Consider the following 13,125-nt stretch of genomic DNA (forward strand, 5'->3'; position numbering starts at 1 on the left):
CTTCAGTTATCTTGTCAACTTCTTGATGCCAACGAGCTCTCCCAAATGGTAATTTCTGCACAATTTGCTGCATGCTCTTTCGAATTTATTCAGATTTGCATTGTTAGTGGCCTCATTCTCACAGCACAAGAAAAATAGAAAGCTTGTGCAATGCGGTTTTGTCCTCAGATTTCAAGGCTGGCTACTTTAACTTTTCCATGTATGCAGCAGCAATTAGATACTCGTTTCCATAATTCTTCTTAAGTAACCAACAAGCTTCTACATATCTTGTAGCATTATCTAGTTTAATAAATTATGCATGCATATGGGTTATCTAACACTACTGTATATAAAGCTGTATATAGATCTTTCACTACACTGTTTTATAATAAATGCCTAACACTACATTGTGGCAGCGGGTTTACACTATTAAAGCAATAGCGTATAAGCTGCCGGTTTCTTTTGACTTTTCAAAAGGAGATACGTGGCCAAATTGGCCTTGTTTAAATTGACTGCAACATTGTCAGTATGGAGATTGCCTTACCAAATGGTCTGTGACCGCATTGTTGTAGGCTTGACAGATGCAAATGTCTCTCAAAGACTTCAACTTGATCCTGATATTACATTAAAGAAAGCACAAGATACAGTTTGAGAAACTGACACATTAAAGAAGCAGCAAAATGAATTAAAAAGCACCACGGATGCCAGGTAATAGATTCTATTCGTTCTGGAAAGAAAAATAAATCACAGCGAGGACAGCACAGTATAACAATGGGTAAAGCAAGCCAGAAAGAGACTTATAATAACAAAAATTGCTTTCGATGTGGAAAAAGCCCATCATCCCATAGTAAAGAAAAATGTCCTCCGAGGAATTCCGTGTGCAAAAGTGTTCAAAAATTGGACATTGGGCTAAAGTTTGTCAAACTAAAATTGTTGGAGACATTTTCGAACAAGACAGATACTGATGCAAATTTTAAATTTTTGGGGAAGTAAAATCACAAGGCAATACTCGGTGGAAAGCTAATCTCAAAATGGATGGACAAAAGATTGTATTCAAAATGGACACTGGAGCTGATGAAACTTGCATTCCGTATTACACCTGTGAAAGCATAAAGAGTAAGCTTCCTGAAAAAAACTAGATTCGTGTGATGGAAAGAAATCAAATATGTGGAAAATTTACTGCGACCATTTAAGCTGACAAAAAACATAACAGTACAAGATGAACAGTAGTGTGCAAAAGTCTTAGGCCCCCTGGACAAACTCTTGTTAAATGTTTTCCGAAATGAGCATGTGCCAAACACAATCCCACAATTGCCTGAACCGATTTCTTGCTTTATAAGCGAGTACACAGGTACAATTATATGTCATCAAGCTGGGTATCATGGCCAAGCTAACACAATTTGACAGACATGAAATTGTCATTTCACATCAGCAAGGGAAGTCACAACGTGCCATAGCTCGTCTAACTGGATTTTCAAGGTTTGGTGTCCAAGCACTCCTCAAGAAGTTTGAAGAGTTCGGAGAAGTAAAAGACAGAAAACGAAGTGGAAGACCAAAGAAACTGAATGCATTGGATAAAAAGTACCTGAAAGTAACGTCGTTGAGAGACAGGAGAAAGTCAAGTAAAGTTTTGGCACACGAGTTGGCAAAGTCTTGTGGAACAACAGTACACTCTTCAACTATAAGAAGGAGTCTCTGAAAAAGCAGTCTCCTCGGACGCGTCGCAGCTAAGAAACCATTATTGCGTAAGGGGTAACAAGCAGAAAAGGTTAAAATTTGCAAAAAGTCACAAGACATGGGGCAGTGTACAATGGAAGAAAGTACTATGGAGTGATGAATCTCAATTCCAGGTTTTTGGTTCAAACAGACGCCATTATGTTCGGAGAAGAGTTGGAGAGAAATATATTGATGCATGCTTACAGCCTACTGTGAAGCATGGTGGTGGTTCGGTGATGGTATGGGGTTGCATTTCAGCCAATGGTGTGGGAGATCTGGTAAAAATTGATGGAATTATGAAAGCACCAAAATATAAACAAATTCTGATTCATCATGCCATACCATCAGGGAAAAGGTTGGAAATAATTTTATTTTCCAACACGACAATGACCCGAAACACTCAGCAAACACGATAAAGTCTTATTTACAGCGGAAATCTGCGACCAGTACCCTTACACTACTAGATTGGCCACCACAAAGTCCCGATCTCAACATAATTGAGGTTGTCTGGGATTACTTGGATAGGGAGAAAAACAAGAAACAGCCCACATCAACAAACCAACTATGGCAAGTTCTGAAAGAAGCATGGAATAATTTACCACAAGATTTTTTGCAAAACTTGCAGGACAGTTTGCCAAATGTACAGTACCAAATGCAGAAATATTGAGATAGTTCATATAATTTATTTGTCATGCATGGAAAATTGTTGTTTGTGTGTTTTGTCTAACTAATAAACCATTTCACTGGTAACTTTAATTGGTACATGTTGTAAACTTATTTATTTCAGTTTATTAAAAGGGTGGCCTAAGATTTTTGCACACTACTGTGTATGTATTAAGGGCTTACACAAGGCTCTTTTGATAGGACCAGCAATATGTGCACTGACTTTACTCAAGAAAACTTAGGTTGTTGAGACAGTCAAAAGCAATGAAGAAGAAAAATTGGATAGAACGTGTAAAAGTGAGTCTCCAAGGCTTTTCAAAGGGCTTAATAGAATCAAGAATGAATACACAATCAAGTTAAAACCAGATGCCCAACCTCGTGCTGTATTCACACCACGAAAAATAGCACATCCTCGGTTACCAAAAGTAAAAGGTGAATAGGATGGAAAGAATTGACATATGCATATGCATATGCATAGACATACGCACATACACATACACATACACATACATTAAAAGCGTTGACAGTAAATATATTAAAAGCGTTGACAGTAAATAACCACTTTCTTTGTTGACTTGAAACTCTGTATTGCAACATTTAAGTTCTTCATTCGGCAGTTCAAATTTATCGTTTTGAAAATGGTCCGAAAGTCTACACGCACACTTAAGCAGCAAATGGCCATGCGGTACTTGCAGTCTGCAATGACAATTCGATCTTTTGCGAAGGATGCCGAATGTGGTACCATTCTCATTGTGAGAACCTGTTTATGAGAGATTTAAAAATTTTACAAGACGTAACCAAAGATTACCTGTGTTCGTCTTGTATGCGTGTTGGCGATGTCTTTGATTTCCAAAACACGCTCCAAAGGCTGACAAGTGCGACACATGTTGGGAGGCTAGAAAGTGCTGCTAAAGTTGAATGTATTTTGTTGCATAACATCTCATCAATTCAGACAAGGACCGTCGTCGACCACCACACAGATTTCCCTCTTATCGAAGGCCAAGAAATGGTATATTGATGGAACTTTCAAGCTGTGTCGGCATCCCTTCAAACAGTTGTTTACCATCAATGCATTTGTGCGTGATGGTGAAAACGTCAAACAACTGCCGCTCTGTTTTGTTTTCATGTCTGGCCAAAGTTCATCTGGCTACCAAAAGATTCTACAAGAGCTGCTGCATACAATGCCCAACTGGCCTATAGTGCTGCACATCACACTTTATTTTGAAACGGCTATTTGGAAAGCATGGAGGGCTATCCTACCAGGTGTCCAATTGAGTGGTTGTGTCTTTCATTGGACACAGGCGCTTTGGAGGAAAGTACAGGGGCTAGGATTGCAATCAGCATATAGTAACGACCAAGCAATAAGCAGTTATATTCGTTGGCTTATGGCATTACCATACTTACCTCAGGAAACAATTCCCCAAATGTTCAAACGCCTTAAAGTTGAAGCCACTACTGTCCCCCTGCAGAGTTTCATGCATTATACCGCTGACACTTGGATTTATAGCAGCGTCTGGCTGCCAAAAAACTGGAGTATCTTCATGCAAACTACCAGAACAAATAACAACGTTGAAAGTTGGCACCATCGCTTGAACCAGAAGTGTGTTGGTCGTTGTGGAATACAGTTCTACATGCTAATTGACCTACTTCATAAGGAAGCCTCACTTGAAGAACTTAACATTCAGTTAGTTTCTGAAGGAAAAGTGAGGCGGATCCAGCGGAAGAAATACAGACAGCTTCAAGGGCAGGTTTTTAGTGCAAAGTTTGAGAAACTTTGCAGTATTGTGATGAGTGGCGAAAATTCAAACGAGTCAGTAAGTCAGACAGTCAGTCAGTCAGTAAGTCAGACAGTCAGTCAGTCAGTCAGACAGTCAGTCAGTCATAGTGTAAACTTTACGGGGGGTAGGTTGATTTATGCGTATAGTACCTTTTTGAGTATGATCAGTAATTTAAAGTTTTTAAATCAGCGTAAATTGCTTTATTTATTAATGCACTATACCCCTTTTGCAAAGTTCACCAAAATATTGAGGAATTTTGGCGGTTACTGTAAATTTTGAAGCATTGCTTTTCCGCGGTTTGAGTTTTGTTTTAAAGGGATTTGCACAGAATTACCCCCCGGAACACCCGATTCTTTTCTTGCATGTCGCAACTGCGCATGTGCCCTCGAGACTTGAAGTCTTGAACATTATTCACGATGTAAAGAAACAAGGAGCGACGAGCATTGCTTCAAAACATTCCGGGCGTAAAAATCGAGCAATTCTGTGAGAATCTACGCAATTTATCAACTTATGTTATGAATTACGAGCATTCAATTCAACACAAATATAATTTAAAAGGTTTATTCCATAAATAGAGCTAAGAGGTTAGGAAGAAACGACGCCGTGTTGTTTATGTATCAAAGTATCCACATCATAGACATAATATGCACCGCGGTTTATTTACATTATTTACAACGCAACTATTTTGGCTATTCTTATGAAGTGACGGATAAATTGTAGCAATCATATAAATGTAGTGAATGTAGTCACAGTTGTTTGACGAAGAAAAGAGACTAAACTGAGAAAATCACGCCCGGTTAGATTTACATGGGCAACTAAAATTATAATTTATTAGTGACAGTATCCGCGGCTAACGTAACTTGAGTACTTTGAGTAATTTCCTTTTAATTAATGTTTAACCTAGTTCATTATATTTTTACTGGCATAAGTAAAAATTTTTATGTTGGGACAAACGTCTGGTTGCTTAGGTATTACAGGGCATGAAAACTTTGCACTATCCTTGGATCCCTAGTTAAATTATGGGACGAATTTAACAATGATTTTATATCTGCACAACAACTTGTGAAAGCATGTGCTTACCTTAATAAACCTTTAATGTAACCGGTGTACAAAGATCTTTGTGTTCAGTTGTATAAGTAAAAAATAAACGGACGGATCACGGATATATTTTTCGGACAAGAGTACGAAACGACTACAAACTGCACAAAATTATCCACCTTACAACTGGTGCCAGCTAGCACCAACTGTATCACATTGAGTTCAAGCATTCCTACATTAATTAAGAAAGGCTGCTAGGTTAATGGTTTGTTAGAGGGGGAGGGGGGGTTCTTGTAGTTTAACAATTTGAAAACGTTAAACTGTAATTAAAAATTGGTACCAAAAATTAAAACTTCAGTGTATTTCCTTTCCTGTAGGTTGCATTTTCCCATTTCTACAGCCCAGCTGCTGCTGGCGATAAGTGCACATTGTACAGCAACAGAAATTTAATAAATTGTCGCAGTGTAAGGAGCGATGTCAATTCAGCAGTCAATCCTTGCAGACGTTTCTTTGTCTTAGAAATAGAGGCACATATTGTTGCCGCTGGAATGAAGGAGCTTCACATTGAAGAACTGGAAGAGCAGTCATTGTTTGTAGCAGACCAAATAGATAGGTGGACAAATGGAAGAAAGAATTCCTGAATGAGTTATCAGCAACAGTTGTTGACAAGTATGTTTTTAATAAAGGGAAGCACTAAAAGATCACTCTTGCAGCCAGTCAGCTTGAAGACAAGCAGCTTCAAAAGTTGAAGGAGAAAACACCAAACATTTATACCAGCCACAAAACATTTTCATCTGATGGGAAATGGTGATAGACTCATGAAAAGTCTCACAATCCCTCAGTTAACATAGAAGAGCAGCCGCTCCTGACTGAAATATACGAAGAAGTCACACCAGATGATATGTACAATTATCAGAAAGCCCTGCTTGAGTACGTCATGGCAATTCTTAATTTTTTCGATGCAATCTCTGAGGGAGACGGGGCTTGAGTCGTCAGAAATTGGAAATTTCTTTTGTTATATTTTCTTCATGATGGCCAAAGCAGCAACAAGTACACCCTGGAAGCGCTTTACATGATATTCCAAATATATGCACTTCTAAGTTCCAAAGATGCACATGATTTAGTTTGGAACAGATTTTCAAAAAGGAAACAAAGGCTAGGTGGTAACATCCCACTTGATCTTACCGTTGAGTTTTTGAACAGAATAATAAAGATGTTTGTCAAGAAACTTGGACCTAACGCTAGCACAAAGTCTATTAACAGAATCTGCCATGCCATGGGCGTAACAAAACAGCTAACTGAAAACTTTGACAGCTCAATGTCATTGTACAAGCACTCAGGTATCGTCAAGCAACTTGTGGCACAAGATGTTTTGACCAAAACACCTGGCAGAAGTTATAGCTTTTATTCTAATTTTAAGCCAACTTTATTGCATGATTTTGACCTACAAAAGTTTTACAACTGGATCAATGATCACAAAGGACATACGATCTTACATAGAAAGGCAAGATAGAGAATAACACTACTATTAAATGTTGTGGTACAGTCAGACAGTACTTATCAGAAATAATTCTTATACACAAATCACAATATGTGATTTTATCCTGAATTTTACCATGCATTCTATCATAATATTCTATGCCCATTTGAAACAAAAAATTGCATCAACCCAATGTGCCCCAGTGCACTCTACTTATTTTTTTACTTGTCTAACCCAAATGATTTTACTTGTCAATGCGGAAGCTCTGCAGCTTAATGGGTTATACCATTTTTGTTGCTTTTTTGTTGTACTCAAGCTCTTTTGCCAGGTTTAGGTCGGCATGCTCGACATTTATTTCTGACCAGGCTTTTATATACTGTAATTATGTTTATCACATTTAAAAAACTCTGTAGAACCTCATGGGCTTTAGTGTTGATTCTGGCTCTTAATTGATTTCAATGAACAAATGAAAACACATCACTCAGCAAAGTCTATCGTGCCTTGATAATATTGATAGACATATGTTAGAAACCCAATGCATATTTTCAACAATTACAATTTTGCAAATAATTAATTAGTATGTAAACTATTTGTCTTTGTATCTACTAAGAACAGTGATGATTCTAGGCCCAGCCTTCTACCCAGGTGCAAATACGGATTTTTAGAGTGGTCCAGGCACAATATACAGATCTAAAAATCCATATTTGCACCTGGGTAGAAGGTTGGCTCTAGGCCTATAACTATAAGTGTTTATTGATGTAATTAATGAAAGGATATTTTGTTTAAAGGTTTTTCAATCTTTAATTGTTACTGCAAATTCTTTAAAAAAGTTGGTATTATCCATAGCAGCATTAGATCCATTGAGGTTTCAGTGTCACAATATTCCCAATCTTGGCTGTCCATCATACTGTGAAAGCTAGGGTCATCTCTCACTTCTTCCCACTCCATTTCAAAATTAATTTCATCAAAATCTGTGTAAATATTATTGCAAACATCAGTATCACCAGAAACTTGAGCAATAGCAGTCAAAATACCAAATGCATGCTTCATTCTCCAGATCTCCACATTTTTTACCACATTTTCAAGTGTAAAAAGTTTGTGGCATGTCTGAAGAACTTGATTAATTTAAAACCCACCAAATTCTAAAAAGACATTTGGGACACCAACAGTTGAAGTCACGTTGCCACTTATCAATTTTTTTTATATGACATCAAAAGAGCTTTCAATTTACTCTTCTGATGACACAGATCTGGTAAATGCAAGTTCACATGAAGTAGCAGAGTCCACTTTCTCATTGTCACTCCAAATTTTTGCCACCTTGCATTCATTGCTTCCACACTTGCATTTTTCAGCACAGATATCACAGCATTCATGCAGAATGTCAAATTCATCACACTTAATATCAAGATCTACGAATATTGTCTTCCTTAAGCGAATGGGATTTTCCTTGGTGATGAATTTCTTCATTTGTGTGGTGCAATGGCTGGATAGGCAAACCATTGTATAGAATATGAGTACTTGGCTTGCCATCCCTTCCTGCACGCCCACTCTCTTGCACATAGCTTTCCAAGTTCTTTGATGGTCCGAAGTGTATCACTTTCTGAATGCGTTCTACAAAAATGCATACTATCAAAATGCATTCAGTTGTTGACTGTGTGGCAGTAGCTGTCAGAATGAGGAAATTCACATTTGATGGAACTAGGGACAACAATTCACTAAGGTTCCCATACCATTTTCTAAATGGAATGCTTCCCTTTTTTTGCCCATCTGATGACATTCCCTTATGTAGTTGAAAAAAAAACACTTTAAAATATTTGCTAAAAATATTAACAAGATTACACTGATTAGGCTTTGGCTGCAGAGCTTTTCCATGGCTGTCACTGACAAGCAAAATTATCTGGCAGCACACAAGAAAAAAAAAAGGAACACTGGGACACATTGAGGCTCAATGGGTTAAATGGAAACATTTTCATATTTTTTGGTTAACTCATTAGGCCACACAGCTTCCCTGTTGACAAGTAAGATCCTCTGGCATTATACCAGTAAAAAAGTGTGATACTCACTGATACAGGGTACTTACCAATGGCTGATACAATGAGCTTCGTCAATAGCAACCCCGACTAAATTTTCCAAAAATACTTTTGAAGAAAATACACCTCTCCATGTGGATGTTGCCAGCAGACAATCTGGGGAGGTGTAAACGTGGGAATATTTCCCTTGAATGACATCTTCTGTTGCACGATCTTTGGCTTCATCAGTGATACAAACAGCTGATATTTCCTATTTAGATAGGATAGATAACTATTTAGATAGGCTGATTGGTCCTCCATCAGGTTTCTAAGGGCAAAACGACGACGATTATGCTTGTACCTTGTGGTCGCAAATACAGCGAATCATGCATAATAGGCACCGCTTGATACACCAGGAATTTTCCAAAAAGCTGTGGGCAAGTTCACATAAACATGGTGTCCAAAAAAAACTTCTCCAAAGCCTCCTTTTGTTCAGGGTAAATTTTTTTAAAATTAAATGTCGAACAAACACTCTCAAGTGCATTATTCCAATTATCTATTGGAAAAAAGCTCTTGTGTACGGATGTCGCCATGTTGTTTATGTATAAATAAATCACAGTGTATATTATAGAAATTTTAAAATGAATTCTGCACTGTTATAAATTTAGAAAAATTTAAGCCAATTATTACGCGTCTAATATCAGTTCCACAGTTGAACCAACGAACATGCGTTACTATTTCCATGTAAGTTTTACGTCATGGAACACGATTAAGCCTGCAGTTTAGCAGACCCCCTTCTTTCCTCTGTAATTTTCAGGCAGGGTCTGCGAGCAGGCTAATGTAAATGTGCCTTTTTAGAATATTCTTGACATTCTGTGATGACAAAATCACCATATATGGACTCTGTCCAAACGTAATTTAACTTTATTGGTCTTTTTTTACTTGAAAGTGTTGGTTTAGCTCTTCTTAAAACTGACCATACATCATACATCACCCATGAGGCAGAATGATAAGAATACATGATAGCAAAACCATAAACACTTTCAAACAAATTAAAGATGAAATCATTTTCTTAAAACAAAACAATTAAAACAAAGTTGTTGTAAAATTTGTCTTTAGATCTGAATTCTTAGCACATAAATTTTGAATTATATTAATATCTTTCTGATGTGATTTCCTTTCATCATCAAAATCATTTTTATACTGTTCCAACTGACATCCTAATAACGCATATATATACCCACACATACCTTTGTTTCCATTGTTTTATCTCCTTTTGTTGTTTTTTTAGGAAAATGTTTTCATCTGTAATTTGTTTGAAAGCTTTTATGGTTTTGCTATCAATGTATCCTTATCATTCTGTCTTATGGGTGATGTATGATGTATGGTCACGTAAGAGCTAAACCAACACTTTCAAGTAAAAGGAGACCAATAAAGTAAAATAATATTTGAACTGAGTCCATATATGGTGATTTTGTTGTCACAAAATGTCAAGAATACTTTAAAAAGTCACATTTGCATTTAGATTATGAAATTTTTCTTCCTGTTAATGATTATGTTGCGTTTGTTTTTGGCATCGGAGAGAATACCCATGGTTGTTAAGAAGTTTAATATTTCTACCTCAGTTTTTATTATTCCCTATCAATGGAATGTATAGGGTGTTTTAATTTCGGATAATTATGATTTATCCAGCGTTTCCACAATTGAAGGAAATTTTCTTCAAAATGTGAACAATGAGGGAGGGAGGGTAAGTCTTAATAGGATATATTATGCATTCTTTTCAAACGTTTTTGTTTTTCTCTTTTTCATTACCATCTCCCCATGAGGACAGCCTTATGCAAATAAGTTGTGGAAATGCTGGATTTATCCCCAAGTTTTGTATTCCCTATCTCTTTGTGAGTGTCGAACAGTGTACATGATGGGGAAAACACAAAGGATATCATTTCCTATTTTGTTATCATTTCCTGATTGGATTGAATTATGGAATTATAGTTTTGGCATTTGATATACAGATTCAGGTTAGGTTTTTTTTCATATTTTTCACTGTTCTTGATGTATTTGTCTTTTTTATATTTTTACGTGTTAAAAAATTAATAATGTGTTTTAATTCTGTTATTAAGCGTGGAGTTAATATTAATTTAGTTTGAATATGAGCGTGGAGTTAAGTATCAATTTAGTTTTAATTATGAAAAGTCTAATTTGAAATACTTACTCTACAACGTCTTCATATTTTTTCTTGTTTGTATCATGATAATTTTAATGTTTCTTGAAAGAATTTTGATGTGAACGATAAACATGATACCTATATCTCGAGTGTGTTTTTTAAAAATGTTAATGAAATGTTGTGGGCAGATAAATTATTTAAGTCATATTCCCTTGTTGATAATCCTCATTCCACACAACTTTCAGGGACCGGACATTTATTAAAGGGGGGGGGGCTAGTGCATTTCTATTTTCAGTTGCATAATTTTAAACGACCCTCCCAAGAATGTAGCAAGAAATACACTAGCCCCCTATATAGCCTTACATAAATTCATGTGACCCCCCCATTTCTCTTAACACATAAAAAGCATAACACATAAAAAGCATACTTTCTTTAATTTAATAAAAAGGACAACAAGAACAATGTCAGTTCCATCCTCATCACATGATGAGAAAGTGGATTCAATATCACTTTCATCTCCAGAATCAGAGTCTGATTTCTCTTTTTCCGCTGTTTGACTGGTAGCAGTCAAATGGTGTGTAATATGTCTCTGGAGTGCAGATAACTTTGCTTTCTTGTTTGATGCAGAGTGCAGCTTGTGATGTCTCAGGTATTTATCCAAGACAGCTACTTTTTGTTTGGTGAGAGACCCATCATTGAGCATGGCATTCCAATCATAATCTTCGTATTTCTTCTTTGCTAAAGCAGATGCTTTGGTAATTCTTTGTTTCTTTCTCTTATCTTTCCTGAGTTCAAGCAACTTCAAGTGCTTAAGATAATCTGTAATGCATTCTTCAGATACTATAAACTGTCTACTGAAGTTTCAGATACTTGTGGGATCTTCCAAGGAGTATTCGCCTGAGATATAAGCCTTCTTTAGCTGTGTTGGAGTTTTGTCCGCAGGAAGGTAATGATATCCAGGCTTTTAGAAAGCTATTAAAGGCGAAGATCAAGCTATCAAGGAGAACCTGAATGGTCGTTTTGCCAAATCTGGAAAATTGAAGCATGGGCAGGAATGTTCGTATTCATTTGATGAGGGTATTATCACCCGACTGGGAGAATTAAGAAACAAACTTGAGAGTATTTTGAAGGATCTTAAGAAAAAGGAGCATTGCAAAGATTTGACTAATTTTAGTAAGTTCTTTCGGGGAATTTCCTTTTCAATGCCAAAATCAAGAATTAGTCTATAGCGCAAGTCGTCCATTAAGTAATTATTCATTGCTGGCTTTAGTGTTTTTAAAACATTTGTACAATATTTATAACACTATAAATTCAAGTTTATGTTAAAATTAAAACTGCATCTTTAGTTATTTATGTATTTGAAGAACTGGTTTTATGCAATATGTAACATAAATAGCCATACATAAATAGTTGAGTTCATTACTATCTTTGTTCTCTTTCAACATTTTATGTCTGCTGTATTACAGACGAAATTCCGCATCTCTACTATACTGATGGATTGGAGCAGAAATATATGTGACGCTCCCCCAAACGCAGGCCCAAATTTTGAAGACCCTCCCTTTTGGCCTGCACAAAAAATATTGACCCTCCCCCTATTTGCACCAGCCTCCCCCCCCCTTTAATAAATGTCCGGTCCCTTAGAGAGAGGAATGATATCATTGAAAGAAGAAAAAATTGTATTTTTTATTCTTTTGGTTTTGTTGATTACTTATTTAATTGTATGAAATATTTAAGCACATTAAGGAGAAATCAAATGAGTTTTGTTCTTGTAAGTTCTTATTTCAACATATGTGTGTTTGTAAAATGATAGCATATGAGATATATGCTAATCAAGAAATTTTTAATTAAAAGAAAAAAAAGAGTTTGTTATTGCAGCGATTGGCAGTTGTCAATTAATTTTTTAAAAATTCAATTAAACCAAATTAATAAATTAAGGATAATGCTATTGATGAGTATTATTTTGGTTGACAAAATGATCATAAAGTTGTCTATCATGATTTCTTACGAGGTTCTTACTTCTTAGTGAAAGTGTTTCCTTATAGTTGCGATACTGATTGTAAACAGTTTCGACTGTATCTTCATGCTGTTTCTCTTTTGCAATTAAAAGAAATACGAAAGTGGTTGCAACATGGATAAACTGATCTATCTTAAAAAATGGATCTGTTGCTGATAAATTGGCCCATCTGGCAATCAACGAAGCTGTCCCTCAACACGAAACTTAGTATCTTCAACTCCAATGTGAAAAGTGTCCTCCTATACGGCAGTGAAACTTGGAGAGTGCTGAAGTTGTTGATGTCC

The 13,125-nt window shown here is 36.3% G+C and overlaps 1 protein-coding gene across 1 annotated transcript; it reads left to right on the top strand.

Moving 5' to 3' along the window:
* The first annotated feature begins 1,360 nt into the window (after positions 1-1,360).
* On the top strand, positions 1,361-5,815 carry LOC114541028. Its single transcript, XM_028561020.1, has 3 exons — positions 1,361-1,620; positions 3,311-4,106; positions 5,552-5,815. The coding sequence occupies exons 1-3, from the start codon at positions 1,361-1,363 to the stop codon at positions 5,813-5,815; spliced, it is 1,320 nt and encodes a 439-aa protein (XP_028416821.1).
* The last annotated feature ends 7,310 nt before the right edge of the window (positions 5,816-13,125 follow it).

Source organism: Dendronephthya gigantea, unplaced genomic scaffold, assembly GCF_004324835.1.
Source record: "Dendronephthya gigantea isolate DGI-Jeju-01 unplaced genomic scaffold, DenGig_1.0 000261F, whole genome shotgun sequence".
NCBI lineage: Eukaryota > Metazoa > Cnidaria > Anthozoa > Malacalcyonacea > Nephtheidae > Dendronephthya > Dendronephthya gigantea.

What these genes read in the sequence shown, in the direction of transcription:
- LOC114541028 (XM_028561020.1), top strand. Translation starts at nt 1,361, where the DNA reads ATGGCCAAGCTAACACAATTTGACAGACATGAAATTGTCATTTCACAT. An exon ending in AGTAAAGTTTTGGCACACGA is followed by an intron (nt 1,621 to 3,310) that starts GTTGGCAAAGTC and finishes TCATCAATTCAG; the next exon opens with ACAAGGACCGTCGTCGACCA. An exon ending in ACAGACAGCTTCAAGGGCAG is followed by an intron (nt 4,107 to 5,551) that starts GTTTTTAGTGCA and finishes CCTTTCCTGTAG; the next exon opens with GTTGCATTTTCCCATTTCTA.